This window comes from Salvia miltiorrhiza, chromosome 3 (genome assembly GCF_028751815.1).
Source record: "Salvia miltiorrhiza cultivar Shanhuang (shh) chromosome 3, IMPLAD_Smil_shh, whole genome shotgun sequence".
Taxonomy (NCBI): domain Eukaryota; kingdom Viridiplantae; phylum Streptophyta; class Magnoliopsida; order Lamiales; family Lamiaceae; genus Salvia; species Salvia miltiorrhiza.
The window spans coordinates 49,479,256-49,503,347 of NC_080389.1; the positions used below are offsets into that span (position 1 = coordinate 49,479,256).

At 38.2% G+C, this 24,092-nt stretch overlaps 2 protein-coding genes across 2 annotated transcripts in view; both read right to left on the reverse strand.

The window, feature by feature from the left end:
• Window positions 1–24,092, reverse strand: part of LOC131016333 (uncharacterized) — a 609,307-nt gene that overhangs the window by 566,670 nt on the left and 18,545 nt on the right. The window lies entirely within an intron of this gene.
• Window positions 1,633–10,968, reverse strand: LOC131016307 (protein transport protein SEC24 A-like). The gene is made up of 14 exons (XM_057944981.1): window positions 10,810–10,968; window positions 7,811–9,027; window positions 7,582–7,720; window positions 6,599–6,789; window positions 5,701–5,808; window positions 5,418–5,621; window positions 4,955–5,186; window positions 4,678–4,827; window positions 4,375–4,531; window positions 3,968–4,095; window positions 3,486–3,808; window positions 3,238–3,411; window positions 2,245–2,485; window positions 1,633–2,123 (listed from the first exon to the last, which is right to left on the reverse strand). Exons 2-13 carry the CDS (start codon window positions 8,987–8,989, stop codon window positions 2,252–2,254), a joined length of 3,219 nt encoding a protein of 1,072 aa, XP_057800964.1. The 5' UTR covers window positions 8,990–9,027; window positions 10,810–10,968; the 3' UTR covers window positions 1,633–2,123; window positions 2,245–2,251.

The window sequence follows — 24,092 nt, forward strand, 5'->3', positions numbered from 1 at the left end:
ACTGTTTTCTTTGCAATTCATACGTTTTTTCTTATTACGAATTGAAAGTGCTTTTGTTGCGAATTATATTTTATGCACGAATCTGAAGTTCTTTTGTTACGAATTATGATTCAAGTCACAAGATCAACCAAGATCTAATGGACATGATTTATTCCTATTTTATACACTTAAAAGAGTTCTTATATATAGGGAAGAGTTCAATGGAGACCACTAAATATTCAAAGAACGGAGACCAAATCTCAGTCGTTGATCTTATCTAATCTAACGGTCAACATTTATTCACGCCATGTTCAACAGATTTTTTTGTTGAACATATACAAGGTCGAATCCCACAACCCCCAAAAAATCAGCATTTATTCACGTCATGTTCAATGGATTTGATGAACGTTCATCAAACCCTTTGAACATATCAGTAATTCTGTTGAACATTCATCAAATCCGTTGAACATGGCGTGAATAAATGTTAATTTTTGGGGGGGTTGTGGGATTCGATCCTGTATATGTTCAACAAAAAAAATTCGTTGAATATGACGTGAATAAATGCTGACCGTTAGATTAGATAAGATCAACGGCTGAGATTTGGTCTTTGTTATTTGAATATTTAGTGGTCTCCATTGAATGCGACCCTATATATATACTCCCTCCGTCCATGAAAGAACTTCCTAGGAGGGAGTGACACGAGTTTTAAGAAAAAGGTTGTTGACGTATTGAGAGTGGAGAAAAAATTGTTGAGTGTATTGAGAGTGGTGAAAATGTGTTATAATTAATATTGAGAGTTGTGAAAAAGTGAAAAGTAAGTAATTATAAGTGGTGGGGTATAGTCCAAAAATAGGCAGGATGTTTTTTTGTGGACGTTCCAAAAAGGAAAGATAGGAAGTTCTTTCGTGGACGGAGGGAATATATATATATATATATAAGAGAAGGAAAAGCTATAATATATGATTTGGACGAATTGTTGGCGACTTACAACTAGGAAATATAGGTGAACAGCCAGGGGTGCTTAGCAACACATATAGTAGATATTTTGATATGAAATTAAGAGAAAGCAAAGAATATTACTCCATAAAATTGAAGTAGAGTGTTGATAGCATACCATGATGAAATCTGGTGTGAGGTGGAGCTTTGGTGAAGCAGTTGGTAAGTTCAACATAAATGGCAGGTCGCTTGCATTGTCATATATGTTCCTCTCTTGAAATCGAAGCTTCCCCTCATCAATATAAAGCCTGCAACTTATCAGACATATATGACAATGCAAGTTACTAGCCATTTTTTGGAGTTTTTTAATACTCAAGTGAATATAAAGTAGAGACTATGGGACTCCACATATATACACTATACAGATAGACTTATCTGTGTATAAATAATAGTCAAAGCACAAGTGCAAGAAGTAATTGATCCATATGTGACCCAAGTAAGAAAGTCGTCGGAAATTTCTGTGTGAAAACCTCTGCTTCAATCAGTTTTGCTGCCGCCGAAGTTTCCTCTTCCAACATCAAGGAATATAGCCATGTGTTTCATTACATATTTGAAAACACAAATATATATAAATATACAGAATTAACGTCAAAACGAGAGAGAATTTCGTTGACAAATTTAGAGTTGGTATAGAATTGATAACCAGCAAAATGAAAATTGTCTCAACTTTAAAGAATACTAATATTAGACAAGGCAAAAGATTAACAAGCGAGGCATATCCCAAATACAACCAAAATGCTTAAAGAATATAATCTAAATACACATCCCTAAATCCATCTAAAAAGGGCGTCGTCTATTACAAAAAGAAAATGGCATGAGATTACACCGAAAAGTAAAAATCTATAAACCCAAAAAACCAGTTCCAACCGAAAAGAGTGATGAATATAATAGTTAATTAATGGATGCATTTTCCAGAACTATTAACACCAAGAGGAAAGGCCGATCTGCTAGCTATCTGCTACTCCTGAATCCATTTCCAATACAAAACCATATTTCATCTCAAGATCGGGTGATCCACAATTTACAGACACAGCATCACCATCTATATCTTCTTTTCTTATTTGCCTTCAAAAGCATTCCCTTCATCAACTTGAGGGCTGAGCTACTGTTTGCTTCAAAAATTTCACATGACCATAAGATCAAACTCCCTGTCGGTCGTCATCGGGACAGTCAAGACATCAGAGAGAGAGAGAGAGAAAGAGAGTAGTCATCCGCAAACCAAGAAGACAAGAGAGTGGAAATTTTGCAGTTTCATTATAAGCTCATTACCCAATTATTATGCATTTTGTTGGACTTGCCGATAAAGCAGTAACATCCAGTCAGCATAACCATTGGCACCACCAATCTGGTCCTCCACAAGACTTGTGAGTAGAAAGAAACCTTCTCTAGGTTGATCACCCTGCCTCACAAGATGGCATAGCTGAAAATATGATGGATCGCTCTTCCTATATTGATTAAGAATCTCCATTATCTTTCTAGACATGTAGTTGTCTCCTTGGGAAAGGCTAACCTGGAACCACAAATGAAGAGGAAAGCATGTTATAACAGGATATGAAGGCAAAAGGAGAGTTACAGCTTGAAAGAATTTACTGAAATATGCTTCAACATCAAAAATATTACATCCAGCTACATAAATATGAAACAATAAACTAAAATCTTATTTAATGCATAGTCAATAAACTAAACCAGACCCCATACTTTTTACTCTCGATGAGAAGAGCAAAAAGGAATTTGGAAATTAATTTTATCTTACGATATTCAGTTACTCATTAAAAATGCATTTAATTTATGCAAATTATAATTATTTTTAAAAAGAGAGAATAATCTAATTATACAAATGGAGTTAAAAAGGTTAAATAGAAGATAAAATGTGCGAGAAGCTAAAAATTTGGTGTAAATTGTGATGAACACTATTCATTATATCAAATTTGGCATTACATCTAGAATCATATGTTGCCTCTTGCATTCATGATTGTCAGTGTTCATAACAAGGTGTTTTCTACAACAAATTCATAGTTCCCATCCAATATTTCAATCTACTTATAAGAACAATAAACCAATTTTAAACTAAATTGTATATGGTTTCAGAGTTTGACAGGTGCACACATAGGAAAAGTAATGCATATGTACATATATATTCCTGTTTTTTGTCTTCAATTAAAAGACAAACTGTAAGGACATGATTATTTTATTACTTTGCAGATAAAGTAGCTACAGAATGAAATTTATGAGAACTTATATAAACTAGTCAATAAAGTTCACCTTTGAGAAGTCTGTGGCAAAATCTTCCCCGACCAAATTCTTAGTTATGTCAGGTGAAAGCGCTTTGCCAAACCAAACGACAAACCGGAAACCATCATCAAAGACATAGAGACCTCTGGTGTCTAAGCTCTCTATAGTTAGTGGAAGCCTCTTTTTGATGTCAAATTCTTCAGTCTGAGACATAGGGAATAGGTAAGATACACACCAAATCATACTCCACCGAAGGAAACAAGATGCAATAAACTTACTTTTACAAGACACTCATCCACACGAGCCAGGTTAGGATACAGAAGTTTCAGCAAACTTTTAACTGGTAAAGCCATCATGGTGTAAGCAGCTGCACTTCGCTCATCAAGCTGCACATCAGAATACCCACCACGGAGGGGTAGTGATTTACACAATGCTAGTGCATACAATGGTAAGAATTTTAGTGACTCGGGGTAGATCATCCTTCCAGACAAGCGATGTTGAACAGCATAAAGATTTCGATATTCCCTTAGAGCTTTGACAATACGAAGTTGAACACTATTCCGAGCTTCTTCCAACTTGGATGACAAAGTCTTTTCAATTGCTGCAGATTAATTCATGTTAAATTGGAACAATGTTCGTATACAGGCATTATAAAAGAACAAAATATGTATACATTTATATGTTCTCTACTTATTTCCTTCTAATTGTGGAGTGGGGGCTAAGGAAGGTACAAGAAGGTGAAGGGGGCGACCATCCTTACCTAGCCTGGAGAACAAAGAAATAATTGCTCCAGTGTCAGCCAGGCGGTACATCTCTCCTAGATCTGCAACAACTGGAGCAGCTGCAGTGTGTACTCTAATACGCCTTTCTCCAGAAGATGATGTATATCTTAGCAAAGGTTAAGGCTTTTAGTTCTTTAAAATATCCAGTTGAAAGTCGTGAGGATGGCCCTGAAGATTCCTAAAACCTAGATGGCTACTTAATACATGAAAGTGGAGCTGACACAACTTCAGGAGAAGAAAAGATGGAATTGTAGAATGTCAATGATTCTCAAAAGAAAAAGAAATTACCTTGCATGTTATTGAAATCAAGAATCTGAAAGTTATAAGTAACTTGCAAAATATGACCAAATAGATAGTTACTGAAAACATGGCTAGATAAGGATACAATAATGCAACTTGAAAGTACACAGTTTGGGTAGTCAACAGTGTCTCTTCAAGAGACAACTGTGCTGCATAAGCTTTATCACAGTCAACGGCAGGAAGTGCGAGTAAGTCTGTGGATCTTAGCATAAAATTCCCATGATAAGATGTGAAACGTACTCCTACAGACAGGAAAAAAAAAGGCATCAGAAGCTTATCCAACAATACCAAAAATATCTGCATGTGAGTGTGTGTCACAGAGAGAGAGACACACACATGGACTTCCTAGCAACTAGTTTTCATCAACCTGTTACTTAAGAGAATCTACCTTTTCCACATCTTATCCGCATGACCGCTTCCCATGCAGTCTCTCTTGTAAGATCTCTAGTTAGCTCATGTTTCAACTTTTCTTCATGGATACTAGCCTGGAAATTTGGATAATAATACACCTGGCCACCAGTATACTTTGCCAGTGTTCCTAGGAAGCATCAAAGGTGGCAGATTTAAAGTGCAATGTAATCATCAGTAGAAAGTCCAGGCCTAGAAAGTCAAAAACCATTGAAGGTTCCAACTAAAATAAAAGGTTGAAGGACTCTGTAACATACCCAAAGATGCTATATCTGTATACTTATCACTGAACGCATATACATTTACAGCTATCTGATACTTAGTGAAATCAGCAGCCATCTGTTTATAAAATGGATCTTCAGGTAACCGTAAAGTATGCTCCTTATCTGTCCCATAAACTCGAATATCATCCCCACGCAGTTTCAGGCGGCCAGCACCAAGAGATGGTAGAGTATTCTGGAAGATTAACAATTTACCGCCAAGTTGACTCTGACAGTTGAAATAAAAATTTATTAGTCTAAGCTGAAGGAGAACAGTTTCTGTAGGTACAACCCTTGAACAATAAACTGAAGATTACCACCCCCCTCAAAAAAATAAACTGAAGATTACTCACATGAAATGCCAAATAGGAGAAGGCATTAGCCTTTAGTATTATTTCAAAAACTAGTTTATAGTTACTAATAAAAGTTTAAATGGTGCAAGCTACAGAGGGAGACACACCATAACCATGAATGCGGCTTTGAGAGCTGGACCAAATGCGGATTCAACATTCATGTTCTCCTGGAACATGGAGGGCAAACTATCAAGGAATGCCTCCACCACACCCCTAGATTCTGACAAGTTGACTAGAAGATCATCTGGTAATGGAACAAATATATCATCCAAATCTGAGACAACCATCATCTGAGGCTGCTCCAATGATGACTGATGCAAGAAAAAGACACTAACATTATGTTAGGCAAGATAAAACTTCAATAAATAACTCTTATGTACAATCATTTACCTTCATGTTATAGAAATGTATGGTGCTGTCATAAGTTATAAAGCCAATCTGTGTTCGTGTAGAACCAGGTAAGCTGTCCAGACAAGACCTAATAGTTTGTGCCATAACCTGAAATATATTATTAGCATTAGTTTAGTTAATACTTAATAGAAGAACTGACAAATAATTGGGATATAGTAGTAAATGCTTTATTGTTCCTGGAGAGAAGTAAATATTTCTTGAATCAGTTTGAGCGAAAGAACACATAATATGACAGGATGTCTCAGAAATTACATGATATGGAAATAACATAGGTATCGAAACTTGAATAAGTTTCCAAATAAATTTTGTCATGTCACCCATTAAACTGTTTATCTCAAAGCACCCATAAAAAACCAGCCTAAGTTTAACTAACTAATAGCATAAATGAGCCCCTGAAATTTATTATTATGAAACTGATCATTAACATCAATTGAGAGCATTCAGACATTAGAATTGGAACAGCAGATCCTTAAGATAATTCACACTTGCTGAATAGCTGAATCTCAAAAGAGAAATTTTATGTTGAGTAAGTAAAATATTAGGAAGTACTTTGAAAAACAAATGACTTCAGAACAACAAACTCGGTGCAGCTATAAATAATAAAAACTACAGCTAGATTCAGTTCTTCTTTCACTTCTACCAAATGCTTCAAATAAGGATAAAAGAAAAATGTGATCTAGAAATGTACCGAACCTATACTTCTTTGTAAAATAAAAAAGAATAGTATCATGTATTCCATTACAGGGTAATGATAGATTAGCTCTTACATAAGAGTAACGTATCCCACATCTGCTAGGTAAAATCCTGTTAACTATACACTGAGTAGTATGCAATTGCAAACGACCTTTTAGTTGATTAATCAGTATAGAAAAGTTACCTTGAGCATTCCACTTTTAACAGCAGATATTGATACATCGATGAGGAAAAAATACAGTGGTGGCATTGGAGGGCGGACCATATACTCAGCTGGAGCGATAAACTCAACACTACCCTTTATTAGTTCAGGCCTTTGATCCAAATCAACTCTTCTGCCGCTAGCATCCACATGGGCAAAATACTCACTTGGAACTGCACATAAGAAGCTACTGGTAAACAGGGCAGCACCTTTTGAAATTATTAAATAGAAGGAACCCCAAAAAAAAAACCCTGAGATTGCTTCTAAGTTTTCCAGACTTTTAAGTTTTAAGTCATCCTAGACAACAAGGCAGATATGGCAGTAATGCAACCATTGAATTCCTCTAGTTTGACTGTAAATCATGCCACAGTTGTACATCAACTATCAAAGAATATCCATGCAAGATGAAAAAGAAGCCCACTTCAAAGAGATTAAGTAAATACAAAAACTGTTTGAACTTATAAATTTTAGTCAGACCAGGAAAGTTGGTGCTTTCTAGTAGTGGTCTTTCACCCTTCACAGGTTTAGCTTAGATTGGAAGAATTACTTCTTCACCAAAAGAATGCATTGGGAAAATCTGTGATCAACTTGAAAGAATGCTGATTCCACAAAGACACGTTATACACATCTAACCAGCGGGAAAAAAATCAAGCTTTGAAAAGCATCAATAGAAAGAATTACTAAATCACCGTTTCTCCCTCTGTTTCTTACCTTTCCTTGTTATTGTGATAATTTAATTATCAAACAAGGTGTTCTTCTTATACAAAAGGGACAGTTATAAGAATCTAGTAAGTAGTAACAGAAAATTAATAGTGAGTGAATAAAAAAACAAAAGCCTAGCAAGTAGCTACAGCAGAGATCTCTTCAATTTTCATGATTAAAAGAAAAACATCAAACATTAAACACATACATATATATACATATATATGATTTAAGACGTAGTATAAAGTTTGGGAATAATTTACCATCATTTAGCAATGAGCATATATTGCATCTCCACTTTCTGCCATTGTCTGTGAATGTGACATATGGGTTCACATAAGTACGGCACCTTCTACATCTAATGATTCCTGTTGTGGCAAAATTAACTATTGGAACTTCCTCCTGAAAGTAAATTAAGTTACAATTAAAACAAATAGATTGTAAATGACATATCTATACATATGCGAAATCAACTTCTTAATAAAGACTAACCCCTGGAGGAGTTTCTGCCAGAGGGCAAACAACAGCCCCCATAGGCAAATGCCACCGCGATGCCAATGATTGAGAATTTGGTATGCCACTTGTTGTTAGTCGCAAGAATCTAGAATTACAATTCATTGGGTACATGTCAGCAAAAGACTTGGGTTCCACATCACCATCTAATGGCCTTGGTAAGGCTGTGATATCAAGTCCTGCATCAAACGATCCTGGTACAGATCCAAGAGAGAGTGAACTAAAATCTTCAGCCAAACCGTGTTGGGCAGCAACTGGAGGTGCTATGCCATGTTGCTGGAACTGGTTCCCAGGATAGAGGCCAGATGGAGTTGAAACAGGTGGAACAGGAGCATAACCTCTTTGTTGAGCTAGAAGAGAAGTTGGAGGCGCTTGTGACGCATAGCCCCCTTGTTGTAAAGGAAAGGAGGCAGACTGCACAGGTGGACCATAACCTCCTTGTTGTGATTGAAAGGAGGCAGGCTGCATAGGTGGACCATAACCTCCTTGTTGCGATTGAAAGGAGGCAGGCTGCATAGTTGGAGCTTGGGGAGCCGAATTTGGTTGCATATTGGCATACCCTGGATAGGTACCCCTGCCAGCTGCATAAGATGTCCCAGTTGGTGGGGAAGAAGGCTGGGAACTTGGCCTGGGAGCTGAGAAGTGTTGAGCTGCAGGAGGAGGGATATTTGGGTTAGGTTGTCCAGTTTTTATGCTTTGAGGCGGAGATCCCATGGATACCAAAGGTGGCTGGGGCTGTGACAAAAGAGAAGCAGAACCTGGAGGAGGTCTGGTTGGTGGAGCTATAGCAGGCTGACCTGTAAGAGAGATGTGAGGAGGTAGTACTTTACCAGCTGAGGGCACTGGGGGGTTTGGGAAACTCTGAAATCCTGAAGTAGGTGGGCCATAAGAGGATGGTGGAGGAGGTGGGCGGACCACTTCATTAGATCTACTTGGAGGGGGTCTAAAGGCAGGGGCCTCCGTTCCAACCAAAGGTCCTCCAGAAAAGGGAGGTGCTTGAAAATTCGAGGCCGCAGGAGGTCCAGGCCTAAAGACAGGTGCTTCTGATCCAACAACAGGACCAGACGACAAGAAAGGTGTTGAAGATTGATGAGAAGCAAAGGGTGTTGCAGCTGGTCTTAATGGATAGTTTGGACGATTAGGATTTTCGGTCCCCATAAAGATTTAGCTTGATCACTAAGGAAATGGCTGAATTTCTGCAAGTAGGAAGCACAAATCACAAAATGCATAAGAAACAGGAGAGAATATATATATATATATATAGAGAGAGAGAGAGGGGGGGAGGATCCTGTGAGAACGGAGAACCATGAACAAAAGACAGTAAGACATGAACATCGTTGTTCATGTGTTTTTTATTTATGAACAAATACATGAACAAAAGTCAGTAAGACATGGACATCGTTGTTCATGTATTTTATGTATTTGTTCATAGTTCTCCGTTCTCACAAAAAGATGAGTTCTCACACGATCCTAATATATATAGGGATTGGATAACATAAAAACTCATTTGAAGATATAAACTAGGGAAGGGTTAACCCCTTTTAAAATACAAACTATGAACCCATGTATTCTCTGTGGAATATCTATCACGTATGAATTCTCTTTGAAAATCAATGAATTCAAAAATTAAAATTTTCTCTCCCTATGGAATTCGAACACAGGACCATGAATTCATTCAACAAAGTGATGAATCCATCGTAGATCTTCATGATCTAAGGGCTAAAAATAATTCCTAATTTATATTTTAAAATGAGTTTTTACTTTAGCTCATCCCTTAGATCTTCATGATCTAAGGGTTGAACATAAGTTGGAGTAGCAAATTTAGTTTTTATATAATTCCCGTGAAAATAAAGTAATACTCCCTCCGTCCCCCAAGTGTATACCCACATTTCCTTTTTGGTCCATCCCCGAAATGCATAATCATATTCCAATCTCTAACAATGTCAGAAACAGGTAAGGTTTTCAATTCTTTGTGTTGAGACCCACAACGCAACCTTAAAACCTAAGGCTATCCCAAACCTCCTAAAGGGATTCTTTATAATTTTCGAATCAAGACCTATTGCCTGAACATAAAATGCAAAGTAGATAAATTTTAATTTTATCTAATAAAATGTAGAAATTCAATATAATCTAAAGAGACAAAGATATAACAGACAGGAATCCAATGTATTGATCAATTTTCCAGATAGAGGTTTCTCAGTAATAGTATGTAGACTAGCTGTCTGGGACAGCCTCACCGAACTCATACCTAGAGCTAAATCCATAAGACTCTCTAGCCTCTCGGCCTACCATTTTGGAACTTGGAAGGTGAGGAATGAACGTGTTCCCTTTTCCACAAAGTTACACGCAAAGACAACTAAGTAAAGTTGCAGTGAAGGTATATTTTAGCTTCAAACACTTATGAAAACATGCAAAGTGTATATTTATGATGCTATCAAGTACAAAATGGAGCGTGAGGCGATACAAGGGAATAAAAGGGAACACAATTTAAAACAAAGGATCTCGTCAGCTAAAAGAACCGCATTAACAAGAACAATGTACATCTGTATTGCCCTAGGATAACCTCTAACTAGTACCCTAACAACTAAAACACAATTAAACAAGACCCAGTTCTGTCAAAGCTGTTTCCTTTTCTCTCCACAAATCCAAATTCACCAAATCCATCCTAAACTAAAGCAAATTAGTTCACAGACAGGCGGCAGAAGATAACTGAAATTTAAAAATCCAAAATTCGGTGTTGACTGCTCGAACTCACACATGACACATGCACTCAATCTCAGTTTGCAATAAAGGACACAATCAATCAAGATCGGGCAACACCACTTATCCGAAAAGGTACAATCACAGTAATTCAGCATAACATTAATCTCGCGAGTGAACACAAAAAAAAAACCCAAACTTGAATCAAAAGAAAGAAAGATTAGCCACTTCACATCCACCAACATAATTTAATCGAGAAATCCTGTGATTCCAAATACCTAATCGGAGATCTCGCCGGCAGAGAGCGCGATAGAAGAATCGAGAGCCGGCGATCAGAGAGAGAAGATAGAGAGGAAAACACAACGAAAAGAGAGTCCGATTACTTTCGCTCTTTTAAGTGAAGACGCAGTAAAAAAAAAAAAGAGAGAGAGAGAGAATAAGAGAAAAATATTACGGAAAATAATTTATTCATGTAAGAAAAAACTTTAGCTTGAGCAGTTGTTTTAGGAGAAAGATTCTTTTTTCACTTCAAATCGGAAAAATTATTAAAGTCCAACTAATAGTTTTTTTTTTTTTTAGGCACAGTTAGTTTTTTAACTTAACCGTTTCCTCCGATATTTGATTTACTGCAACTTGGCGGCCCAATTTCTGAGGCTCCAGTAAAAAAATTATTGACCGGATTTACTAGTTACTACACGATATTTCATGTTAACTAGCAATTGCACTGTGGAATGCACAAAAAAAAAATATTTTAATATTTATATAAAATTATACTAATTTAATTATTATATTTATAAATAAAGTAAAAAATAATAATTTTAACTAAATATATTTAAGTTGAATATTAGAAAAATAAAGAATAATTGACATTAATAAAAATTAATATTATGAAAAGACAAAAAAAAAATGAAAATATAAATAAAAAATAATTGAAAATTATATTTAGTCAAAAAAATGAAGATGGGAGAGAATTTTTTAAATTCTTTAAATACATATAACTTATATATTTTAAATCAAATATTTACCTAAAATATATCAAATTAAAGTCATATATGTCTCTTATCCCACATTGATTTTTAATCAAACTTCATCTTGACTAAAGCCTATATAAATACTCCCTCCATCCCACTAGACTTGGCACTTTTGAGTTGGGCACGGAGATTAAGAATAAAGGGTTAAGAGTGTAAAGTAGGTAGGGTCCACTTATTTTATGTGAGTAGAGAAAGTAGGGACCACATACTATTTTAGGAAAGTGCCAATTCTAGTGGGACAAACAAAAAAGGCAAGTGTGCCAAGTCTAGTGGGACGGAGGGAGTACTTGTGTTGTGTAGTATCTCATCCTATATATATTTGCAGTAATTAACTTTTGGTTGGCCAAATAAATAGTTATATTTTTATTAAAAAAATTACTTTGGCCAATAATTAAATTTAAAATAGTTATATTTTTATTAATTAATTAATTAATTTATATAATATTACTTTGGCCAAAAATTAATTTTTTTGAATAATGTGAGTCTATATATTAAAATAATGAATTAATAAATTTAATTTTTCTTATGTTATTTATATTTATTAATTCTATAATTCAACATTCAACTTTACGATATTTTAGCAAATGTAAAATTTTTTTAAAAGCGGATTTGTAAAAATAAAATTATGCAATTTGAATCTCATATTGAATTTTTATGACACCCTTTTCAGTTTATAACCTAACGGAAGTATATATATTGTGCAATTTTTATTAAACAGTTTTTGAATCCCAAATCGTTTTTTCATAAATCTTTTACAAATAAAAAATCTAAATTGAATAATTTTTTTTTTAATCTCTTAACCAATTAAATTTTAAATTACACATTAATTTTTCATTAGACTTCACAAACTGAAAATCTAAAATAAAATTATACAATTTGAATTTCACATCATTTTTTGTCATTCTATTAAGATATAATATACTAATATATTAGTTTACATAAAACAAATCAATTTTTGTAAGCGTATTTTATCAATGATAAGCATATTAAAATTTAAAATATACTCCCTCCATCCACGAAAATATGATCTAAGAGAGAGTGACATAGGTTTTAAAAAAATATTAATTAAACTATGAAAATGCGTATAGGGTTTTGGATTTATAATTTGTATTAATAGAGGTAGTTGTTGCTATTTAGGTGTCAAGAGTTCGGTTAATATGTTTTTTTTCTTTTTATGTATAAATGGGCACAACGACAATTTAAACGAATTTGAATAATTATTAATACCAATTACTAATTATTATAGTAATTCATAGTTTGAACGAGTACGGGTAGTTTGTGATATTAGCTATATAGGTTTAGGATGGCCATAATTAGTAAAATTATCTGAGTTTTGGATAGATTCAGCTATGTAAAAGTTTCAAATGGGTGCAACCGTTAATCAATAAGCCTAGTCTAATATTTATGTTATGCCACAATCAACAACTGTGAGTGGGTGAACCCTAGCACCGTCGTGCTCCCCTGTTGTCAACAACTGAGAGGTGATTGAGTTGTAGCCACTTATTAAGTTGTTTTATAAATAAATAAATAAAATTACAATGTAAAATGATTTAGCGTAAAAACTCGAGATATGATTTATATATACTATGATTTAAATTCGTGATTTCGCTAAAACTCGACGAGATATGATTTATATAGTATATGATTCAAATTATTTGCCCTGATATTTTTTTCTTAATGGACAAAGTTTTGGGATTTTAAGAATGGACGGACAAAATTATACATACATATATGATTTAAAATGATCACTCTATTATTGTTTCCTTTATGAATAGAGCTAAGATTTTTAAAATGAACGAACGAGATAATATTTCTATATTTAGAAACAAAATTAATTAGGGTGATGGTTGAATACTCGATTGTTACTCAATGCTAGAATACTTTAGCATCCCACGTTGAGCACTCGAGCACCGAGTGGTGAGAGGTTGAGCATCCAAGATCGGTAAGCGGCGTGACATTTTAGGAGAGAAAGAGAGAGAATGATGAGCGGTGATGTGAGACATTCCAAATCCAAGAGACATCGTCGAGCACCGACAAAGAGTTTGATATTATAGACGGAAAATTGAAAAATTGTAGACATGGGGTGATATTGCTAGAAGGAATTGTAGACATGGAGGGGAAAGGGTGGCGACGATGGAAGAATTACAGAACTGAGATGGAGACTGGGAGGGGATGAAATGCGACAATTGAAGGAATATTAGTTTATTTTTTATTTAATTTTATCTCTATTTCATTGTAGACATTTTGTCAATTCATTTTATATATATATATATATATTTTTTTTGATGAGTAAGTTTTATCTTTACGTTTTTAAAATACGCATCATCTACTATTAACTATAACATTTATATATTTTAAATATGAAAAAAAAATCTATAGAATGTAATTTAAGGGGGGTGTATTCGTTCAGGATTTTAATAGATTTCTGCAGACTTTTAAAATTTGGGTGTATTCGTTCAAGACTTTTAAAAGTCTATGAAAATCTAGAGGTATTCGTTCAAGACTTTTAAAATTCTATAAAAATCCAGAGGTATTCGTTTCAGACTTTTAAAAATCTATGAAAATCTAGAGGTATTTAAAAATCTATGGATTTTAAAATTGGACTGATTTTCATTGATTTCATTCAAAAAATACACATGAACAAATCCGACCTCAGACCACGAGATTTCGGAAATTTTCAAATTCCAGTACCGGCTGGGCTCCAGCGGCCGTGGCTCAAAGAAGCCAGCGGTCGCTGGAACCCAGCGATCGCTGGGAGCTACAATATTCATTACTATACGAAAAAAATTAAGTTTCATTACTATACTCATTTTAATGAACTTACTGTAATAGTTTTATGAACATATATTATTAATTTTTAAATAGGCTCCTTTTTGTGACATACGGAATATAATTTCGTTGAAAGCTGTTCCAAATTCTACATATGCATTAATAAATTTATAAAGATTCTATCATTATACGAATGAGTGGTTTTCCTTATTTGTACATTGAAATTATCACACAACCACTTAAATATTTACTTTTTAGTGCAATAGAATCAATGATAGTAATAAGAATTGTGAACGTCACTTTCTCTTATGAAGCCAGCGATCGCTGGGTTGCTCTTATGAAGCTAGCGGTCGCTGGAACCCAGCGATCGCTGGGAGCTATTCCAGCGCTCAATTAACTCCAACGAGCGGTGGGATGGTCGATTTTAAATCCGTAAAAATCACGTCAAATTCTTGTTAAAATCCCTATAAAATTCGTTCAAAATATGTTTAGAATTCCAAAATACAAGAAGAATCTGTGTGAAATCTGTAGATTTTTAAAATCTCTGAATTTTAAAAATCTATTAAAATCTTGAACGAATACACCCCCCTAAATGTTAAGTTATATTGTTCGAACATTCAAACCAATATTTATTGGTTCCGAGGCTAATATGTACTGGTGTAAATGAGAGGTGAATACACCAATTGACAATTTTTCTCTTCTTCAACTTGAGTGTTCTAAGGCATGTAAGTTGATATGTAGATCAGCAAACTAATGTTTGCTAACCGATGTCCAGATAACTTCTTCCTAACAGAGTGTTCAGTTAATAATTCTACTGACTGCTCGTAAACCAATCAGTTGGACTAATAAATAAAGTGCATGCGGAATGTGGTGTTGAGTTTTAACTCGCTTTTAGAAAATCCTTTAAGTTATACTTTTCAATTTATCAGTGTTCACTCTAAATGCTTGTGCTAATCAATGAAAATGTAGGTCAGTATGCATAGCAGAATAAGCAGTATGAGCAGACTGAAATGTAAGTGCTTAAGTAAAAGATACAAGCAGTTTAATGTGATTTGGAGCAATCTCCTATGTCCATGACCCTGATAAACAAGGGAATCCCTTAACTTTGCATTCCTTGTTTTATAGCTGCAAGTCAGCTTGACCAGTCAGTTCCTTTAGACTTATCACACTGATTACGCAGTCGTGACCGTCGAGAGTACTTTCAACAGTTGCAATATCGTATGCTATTAACTGATAATACCAGTTGCTTCCTCAACTTTCAGACTTTGAACTTGAACCTTATTTGTTAAATCCTTCTAACTCCAGCACCTCAATTTTATAAGGGTGAAAGGGTTCAAGGTAGGGTTTACTGCAATAAGAACAGTGTTGGGTCCCGAAGGGTCACTGAAGTGGTGTATAAGGGGGGAGGGAAAAATACACCAATAGGCTATTTTTCAAAATTCTTTTAAAAGACTGAAAGAGTATCGACTGATACTGAAAAAAGTGGACTGAAGTCAACAGTCAAAGATAATTTCAGTTGAAACTAGGATGTAGACCGATACTGAAATAACTTCAGTATTTTGATTTCAGTTAGGCACTAAGCTTTAACTAATAATCCACGTAAGGCTACAGTCTAGATTTTGAAATCAGATGAGTGTTATGAATCTTACTGATTATCCAATGATTTATCAGTTAGACTAATAACACCAACAGCGAAAAATAAACTTAAGAAGTAGCCTTTATGAAAAGCACCTTGTCAGATTTTATATCTCTCTTTGCAATTTACCGGTTTCAGTTAGGTAAAAGGTTTGTGCACAGATAAGGAAGGTAAATACTGAAAGCAATAAACAACACAAGGTTTTTACGTGGTTCGGAACAAGTTCCTACGTCCACGGTCAGTTGATCACACTGACAATCACTCTGGGCTTGTGCTCGCGGGTGCACAACAAACCATCAACTGAAACAAGGTTTCAGTGCCAATACTCTGGATTGGACTTCTCGTCTCCTTCTCAGCTCGCAGTTTGCAATGATTACACTTGTCTTGCTTGCGGGGGCTAAGAACTCTTGAGTTCAGAACACTGTCTCTCTCTCTCTCTCTCTCAAACTCTCTTTTCGCACAGTTGAAAAGGGTTCGAAATACCAACTAGATTACAGAGAACATGCTCTCAGTAATCGGGGACTTAGGCTAGAGATTTAACAATAGATTTGCCTAAGGAAATAAGAGAATATGTGTAATCAGTGAACTGATTTGGGCTTTGAGTATTATCTTTTTCAATTCAAACTATGGATAACAGTGAGTAGGCTGAGTTGCGATTTTGGCAGAGTTTCAGCTTGAGCGTTTGAATCGGTGAAGATTGTACATGATCCTCGAGCTCTATTTATAGGCGAAGTCTTGAATAGATCCGTTGGCAAGATGGTCTTCAAGAATTCGACCGTTGTGAGAGAGATTTGAATTTGGCTGAGGCTTCAATCTTCGAGGTTCCTGATTTGGTGAGGAACGACGTCTCTAGGTGCAGGAGCATGGTGCCTCTGAAAAGTTTGCACCAAAAATGAATGCTCTGCAGGAAATGACGATTCAATATCTCTGCAATTAATGCGGCTGTACTTGGTGTGTACGTAGCTTCCTTTTAACTTAAAATCTTCAGTCCGAGGAAGAATATCAACTGATATTTAACTCAAGAATCAGTCCGCTAAATCCATGTGGCCACCATTAGTTAATCAGTCATATTTGTTTCTTCGGTGAGATCTTCGTCCATTTAATATTTCAATATTTGATTTTGGTTTTTTCACATGCGATCTTCAGTTGGGTATACTTCAATCTTTAGTCTTCAGTCCAACGGTCTTCAGTCTTTAGATCTTCGATCTAACTAGAAAATATGAACTCTAACACTTGAGTTCGAAAAGTTCTAGTCTATTAAAAAGAAAACCTAAGAGTTTTGGTATCATCAAAACCAGGGCTAGGATATTTCATTAATTTCCCAACAAACAGTGGGTATGATAGTGTCCTTGGATCTAGGCTTTGAATACAACAAAACTGTATGCCTCGACTAAGCAAGTGTTTGTATACTAACTCTGGAAAAACAGATCGTGTAATCCCAGAGATAGCTTGTGAACACTTTAGAACTCCCTTCTTCGAAATACGCTAAATGTTTGCATAAAGATGTGGAGAGCTTGAATGCTTGAGAGATTTCAATTTGATAGTGTTTTCGGTAGTCTTCTCATTTGAATATCTTAGACCGAACTTTGAATAGTTCTGTTGGAGATAACATCTTCAAAATGCGGTGGTTGGCTTCAAAAATTTCCCATTGAATTCCAATGAAATGTGCAGCGAGTCGTTTGTATATAGCTTTGCTTAAACCGATCAGGAGGAGATGAGGTTAGGGTTTTCCACCGCTGCTCCTTAGGCGGCCGTCTTCTCCTTGTCTGGCCGGCCGGCTCTGGTCTTCTCCGGCCGGCGTGATGTCCTCTACTGTCCCCTCGGCTGTCCCTCCGTTGGGAATCAACAACATGAATTGGTTCCCTCCTTTAAGTGCTGCCTCTAATGGCACCGCACGGACTCCTTCTGTTTCAGACTCGAGTCGGGCGCTTTCTCCTTCAACTAGTATGGATCATTCTTCGGCTGGGGCGGGATTCCTTTGGAATGGGACTTTGCCGCCGAAGTCTCTGGAAAATCTTTCTAGGGTTTCACAGTCCTTACACCAACCGACACGCACCGTTGGCTTGCGTACTTCGGTTCAGCCGTCTGCGCTGCTTGGAGTCTCTTCCGGGGTGCCGGAAATGGTGTTTGACTGGAGCTCTTTCCTTGCCAAGGCCTTCGTTCAATCGCAGGCTTCACAGTCGGCGGCTGTAGTTTTCTGCCCTAGGGTTTTTGTTTCGAAGACGTCTGCAGCAGGGTTTACGCGAACTCCTAATGCTTCTACTACGACTCATATAGGGGAGAGTACTGGACTGCTCCAACTGGAAGAGAGGGTTCCTCCCACTACGTCGGCAGTTCAACAGCAGACTCAAGGTCCTCTTCATAATAGGAAAACGTTTGCAGAATCTCTTAAGTCTCCTTCTGATCGTCTGGCTGATGTTTCGGCCTACGATTATGCGGTGTTGAAGCCGACGTTATTGGCTGACCGTCCTTGCCTCATTCTTTCTTCAGCCTTCCGTCAGAGACAAATTAAGTCGTTTCAGCATGCCATCCATGGACGGATTTTCCTCAAAAAAGGTCAAGCGCCTAGGTTCGCTGCCGACCTCTACTCGGAGCTCTCAGATATTTGGAAACCGTCGGCGAACTGGGAAGTTATCCCGCTTGGAAGGGATATTTTACGCTAAAATTCTCTACACATTTGGACTTTGCCGTTGCTTTTGCTAAGAACACGTGGAGACTCCGTTCGGGAACTCTCTTCATTCAGGCTTGGACTCCGAATTTCAATCCGCACAAGCTGGCATCCTCCTTGGCTCAGGTTTGGGTGCGAATTTTCAATCTACCTCATGAGCTCTGGCATCCTGAGGTCATTACTGGTATTGCTCGTCAGGTTGGTACCCCTTTACTTATTGACGGTTTGTCGGCTAGAGCGTCCGTTGGCAATTTTGCCAGGATCTTAGTGGAACTTAATGTGGCTCTTGAACACCCCACGTTACTTGATGTTAAATGTGATGAAAACACTTATGAGATTGAGTTTCGTTATGAGGATGTGCCTCCTTTTTGTGGTGTTTGCTCTTCTCTTGGTCATTCTACAGATAAATGTCGGAAGATGAACCCGAAAGCTGATCCCGCTGTTACAGAGTTGCCCCCACTTAACAGGGATTCCGGTCAGGTGAAGGCCGAAAATACTATTGATGAATCTTCGCACTCTCCGACTCATGTTCAGAGTTCGACGGTACAGGGTCGACCATCTGAACCGGCTGAGTTGGGGAAAGTGTCAGCTACTGGCAAGGAATGTTCTCAGGATTTAATCGGGAATTCGATGGCGGTTGTTGTTGCGGGGGTTTCGAACTCTAATTCCTTTGATATGCTGGTCGATGGGGTTGATTCGGAAGCTGTAACAGGAAAGGGCCAAGATGTGGAGGATGATGATATGTCTGACAAACAGATTGTCATCTTCAATGATTCTGCTTCGGCTCCTCATTCCTCGGACTTTCATCTTTCGGACAGACCGACGGATACTGCTACTGCTATCACCCTGAAGCACTGTAGTAATTCAGATTTGGCTTTGGTTATGACGTCTGAAAAGGTGATGATGGAGGAGTCGCCCATACCTCGCGGCCGAGGGCGACCTAAGGGGGCTTCCAAGAAGGGAAAGGTTTCTGATTCCTCTATCAAGCACCGTCTTCGGCGTATAATCAAGAATGGTATGTCTTCTGATTTCCAAAAATCTGCAGGCCGTGCTGCTGGTGTCGTTTTGCAGAACGATGTTCTTGACGCTCCGTCTCCGAGGGAGTTCTTGAACAAAGTGCAGCAGGCTCAAGCTGGCAGGGTGATTCTGGGAAACTTTGTGGTTCACTCCTCTTCCGAAGCAACCCGAGCCATGTCGGCGGTGGTCTCTACTAATAAGAAAAAATGGGGAGATATGTTGGATGACGACGATGTTGGGGACGATGATGCCTTTTTAGATTTCTCCTCTTAGTTTCGGTTTTTGTCCACCCGTGGTCTTTTGCGGGTTTCCTGTGGTTTTTATCTTGTTTTTTTTTTTTTCGTTTCTTTTTGGCCCGGCCCTCTGTTAGCGTCTGTGCTTTCAGGGGTTTTTCTCTCTTTTTTCTTCTTTTTAATAAAATTCCTATTTCAGCAGTGCAGCGAGTCGTTTGTGGATCCGTATAAGGTGGATGTTGACATTCTCATGATATCCTTGTACTATGTTGTAATTTCCTATATAAAAGCGGGATCTTCATTCAATACAGAATCCTTAGCATTAAATGTTCTCTTTGCTTTACACATTTTCGAGGATGCTTTCACTTTTAAATATCTGACTCGTAGGGTTGACGTGGCAAATCTACTTTCAAGTGTGTGCCAGTCTGAGTCCTTCAATCAGTTTGTGGAAACTGATTCTTCCATCAATTCGTGATTTTAACTTAGCGAAATCTTTAAAACATTGCAGACTAGCTTTAGCATACTGCTCAGTTGATCTTTCAGTCTTGTTCTTCAGGTCGTGATCTGTAAGCATAAAAGCTTGAGAGTTCAACTTTAAAACAAATGGATAAAATTATACTCCCGCTGTCATGTATCATGTTATGAGAGTAATTATTGTCTTCAACTTGAAATCCTGCTACACTCCAAAGTGCACATGTAAGAGAGAGAGAGAGAGAGAGAGCTCACCAAGTTAACAATCTTGGATATTATAGAGTTTGAACCACTGGATGTGGCCTCTATCCTTAAAGGACCATCCTGTAACATGTTGCTGAAATAGAAATTTTATTAAAACGAAAGAAAAAAGAACCTACACCCAAGAGAGCACAAACGCATCTGAGGGCCAGGCCTCATAAAAACCTCATTAAGGTAAACCCCAGGGGGATCCCTTAACGCGGAAAAAGAGAGCCCGTCTAAGAAGAAACAAAAAACTGGCGGTGAGCGAGGGGAGCCTCCTCAAAAGCTCCAGCCGAACCATTGCCCCTAGGAGGCCCGGCCCACACAAACCAGTAACAAGAAAACAACTGCAAAACAGACTGACCCCGCCTAGAAAAGAAAAGGCCGACCAAAGAACAATGCCAACAAGAAGCCAACCCAGCAACCGCACAACAAGCCAACAACTACCACTGATATGCCAAGTCAGAACATTCATTGAGAAATGTTTGAGTGTTCCTTCCTTCCGGGAAGGATATCCTCATCAACCATGTCACCCCATTTTTTATTAGAAAATCCAGACATGATTTGAGAAGCCTTCGAAGAAGAGCTCGAGACCACGAAATTTTGTAGAGTAGCCCCTCTGGCTTGAGCCTCGTTGACCCGTTCAAGGAATTTCGTAGGATAACTAGTCGTGACAATCTCCCTCGACTTTGCTCCCAAGTCCCCCGGTTTTCTTAGCCTATTTTTGATGCTATCCCCACCATTTTTGGCAATCTTCTCAGCTGCCCTAGACGCCTGTTCCAGCTTAGACGGACGTCCCCGACCACGTTTGACAGTGGGAACATGATCCGGCATAGGAATCGCTGAAATCTGCTCCAAACACTGAGCTTTCTGAGCATTTTCCAAAGTAACATCTTCAAATGGTTGCAAAGTCTGATCCTGAGATTCGCGACCACAATCCTCATCAGCCAAGCTGTCCGCCCCATCCGAGTCTTCCTCAGTCGCATTCTCCACCAAAACCTGATCATAGGCCGAAGTCTCAACAGGTCGCAAACCAGAAGCCAACAAATCTGGCCCATAAGTACCTCTGTCCTCACCACCGTCAGAAGCCCCCAGGTCACAAATCCGCTGAGCAGGCAAAGGACGGCCAGACGTCGGTGAAATCGGCTTTGGATCCGAGATGTCACCTGCTCCATACAACCCCGAATCTGAAGTCTCGAGCCGATGACCAGAAGCCGGAGAAAACCGATGCTGATCAAGCTGTGTCGATGCGTTCCGACGGTTAGAATGTTGTTGTCGAATCTGTTGAACGGGCGGCTGTTCTTGGCTGCCAGAAGCCTGCTGCTGAGAATCCAAAGATTCACCAGCCCCAAAATTTGAATCTAAAATCTCGAACCGGTTTCCAGAAGACGGAGGAAACTGGGACTGATCAAGTTGTAACGGAGAGCTCCGATGGTTAGACTGTTGCTGCTGAATTTGCTGAACGTGTGTTTGCAAACTCTAAGCATCCATGTCTCTGAAATGTGATTCCCCTTTCGAAATAAACTCCAAGGGTTTCCCAGCCTTATTTTCCAAAGTCGGCTGCCAAACTTTAACCATCTGCTGTTTAACAGCCTGCTGTTCCAAACCAACCAAGCTCGCCCCCACCATTTCCTTGTGCTTCAAGTCTCCGTTATTCGCAGCCCTCTCAACTAGAGCCTTCTTACGGCATTTATCAAGAGAATGACCTGTAATCTTACACCTAGAACAATAGAAAGGCAGGTTTTCATAAGTAAACTCAACATGGAAAGATAACGAACCTCCATCGATGAGAAGAGTAGTCGGGAGAGGTTTGGACATGTCCAGCTCAATCAACATTCGAGCAAATTGACCAAAATCTAGGCGAACCGAAGCTCCATCGATTTTTAGAGTGTGCCCGACCAACCGACCAATACCAGCGAGGATTTCTGGATTCCAATAATCAATAGGAAGGTAGTGTATCCTAACCCAGACATTCGCCAATGAGGAGTGCTCCTTAAACGTGTCAAAGTTCTTTGCCCATTCTCTCAAACGGATATGACTGCATGATAGCTCCCAAACCAGTTTATGTTTTGCTCTCTCTTTATCAACAGCATTGTTAAAAGCCAGCGTATAATACCCTTTACCGAGGGGTATAAATTTCCAGTTCGCCTCGATATTCCATAACTTCTGTAACTCCTCCTTGATCGCCAGAGCAGGCAAATGTCGGACTCCCTTGTGGAACAAAAGACGACCCGTAAGAGCAAAAGAGAATTCCGAGCGCACCTCCCTCTCATATAATTCCTGCGGTATCTTAAGGTAGAAGAGATCTCCGTCTTTTGTTGGCCTTAACGCGTGAAAGTGATGAGCAGCAAGATCAGTGCGGCGTTGAGATCGATTCATCGCTATGTCAGCGTAGGAAGTATGCTGTGTTTTCTCCTTCTCAGCGGCAGCAGCAGACAAACCCTCAAGGGTAGGGTTTTGAGCATTGAACATGTTAGGGTTTTGGGGGGCCATCGTAGGGTTTGGTAGAGTAGTAAAAGATTGAGGCTGCTTAGATTGTTTGGTAAAGATCCGCTCCGCAGGCAACGCACCAGCGGGCGGAGCAGCAACACCCGAACTTCGATCCAGAGAAGCGGTCTCGGAGTGCTCTCCTACAACCAAGGAGGAACGTAGAGTATTTGGGAGAAAATTGGTAGAGACAACCGGCAGATTGAGCGCACCTCTGTCGCCCGGTGAACTGAGTCCACCGGAAGCCAAAGACGGCGGCGGGAACCAACCAACCATTGGAACCCTTTGAGCAAACGCGAATCCTTCACCGGAATCTGTTGCACTACCAAAGCTTCCCTCTCGAAATTTTCAAATCTTCGGAATGAGCCAAGTCACGGCGCACGTTTAACTGAGACAGCGGTGGCGGCAATATATATTTTGGAAAGGGAGAAATGCTAGGTCTAGCCAAAAATTCAAAACAGTAGTCACTGTAGCTGAAATTCGGCGATCTTCAACAGCAATATCTCCTCTTCGGACGGCGGAGCTTCGTCATTACGTCGCGTGAAGACGCCGCAGAGAATGGCGAGCAAAACCAACACGATGTTGAGCGAATCCCAACTGTTCTTGAGAGAGAGCGAATCCCAACCGAAATAAAGTGTTCAGATTTGCTCCAGCAGCCTACACAACAAAAAAGAAAAACATAGAAACAGATAAAGCTGCTGCAAATTCTGCCTCATGTAACATGATGCAATAAAGGCATCATCAGTCTAGCAATAGAATTATGAAGATAATCATCTAAAATAATTTAACAGTTAAACCAATTTTCATTAGCTATACAATTTTGTTTAACATATATTTATATACACACACATATATAAACTTATAATTTTTTGTTTTTTTTTAAGCTCACTCCTGAAAGTGTTGAATGGAACTTGGTTTTCGATTTCAATGACTTTTTCAATGAAAATTTTGGAGAGTATGTTCAAGTTGAACTCGACGAGATTAAGGGGGTCTTCGCAGTGAGCCC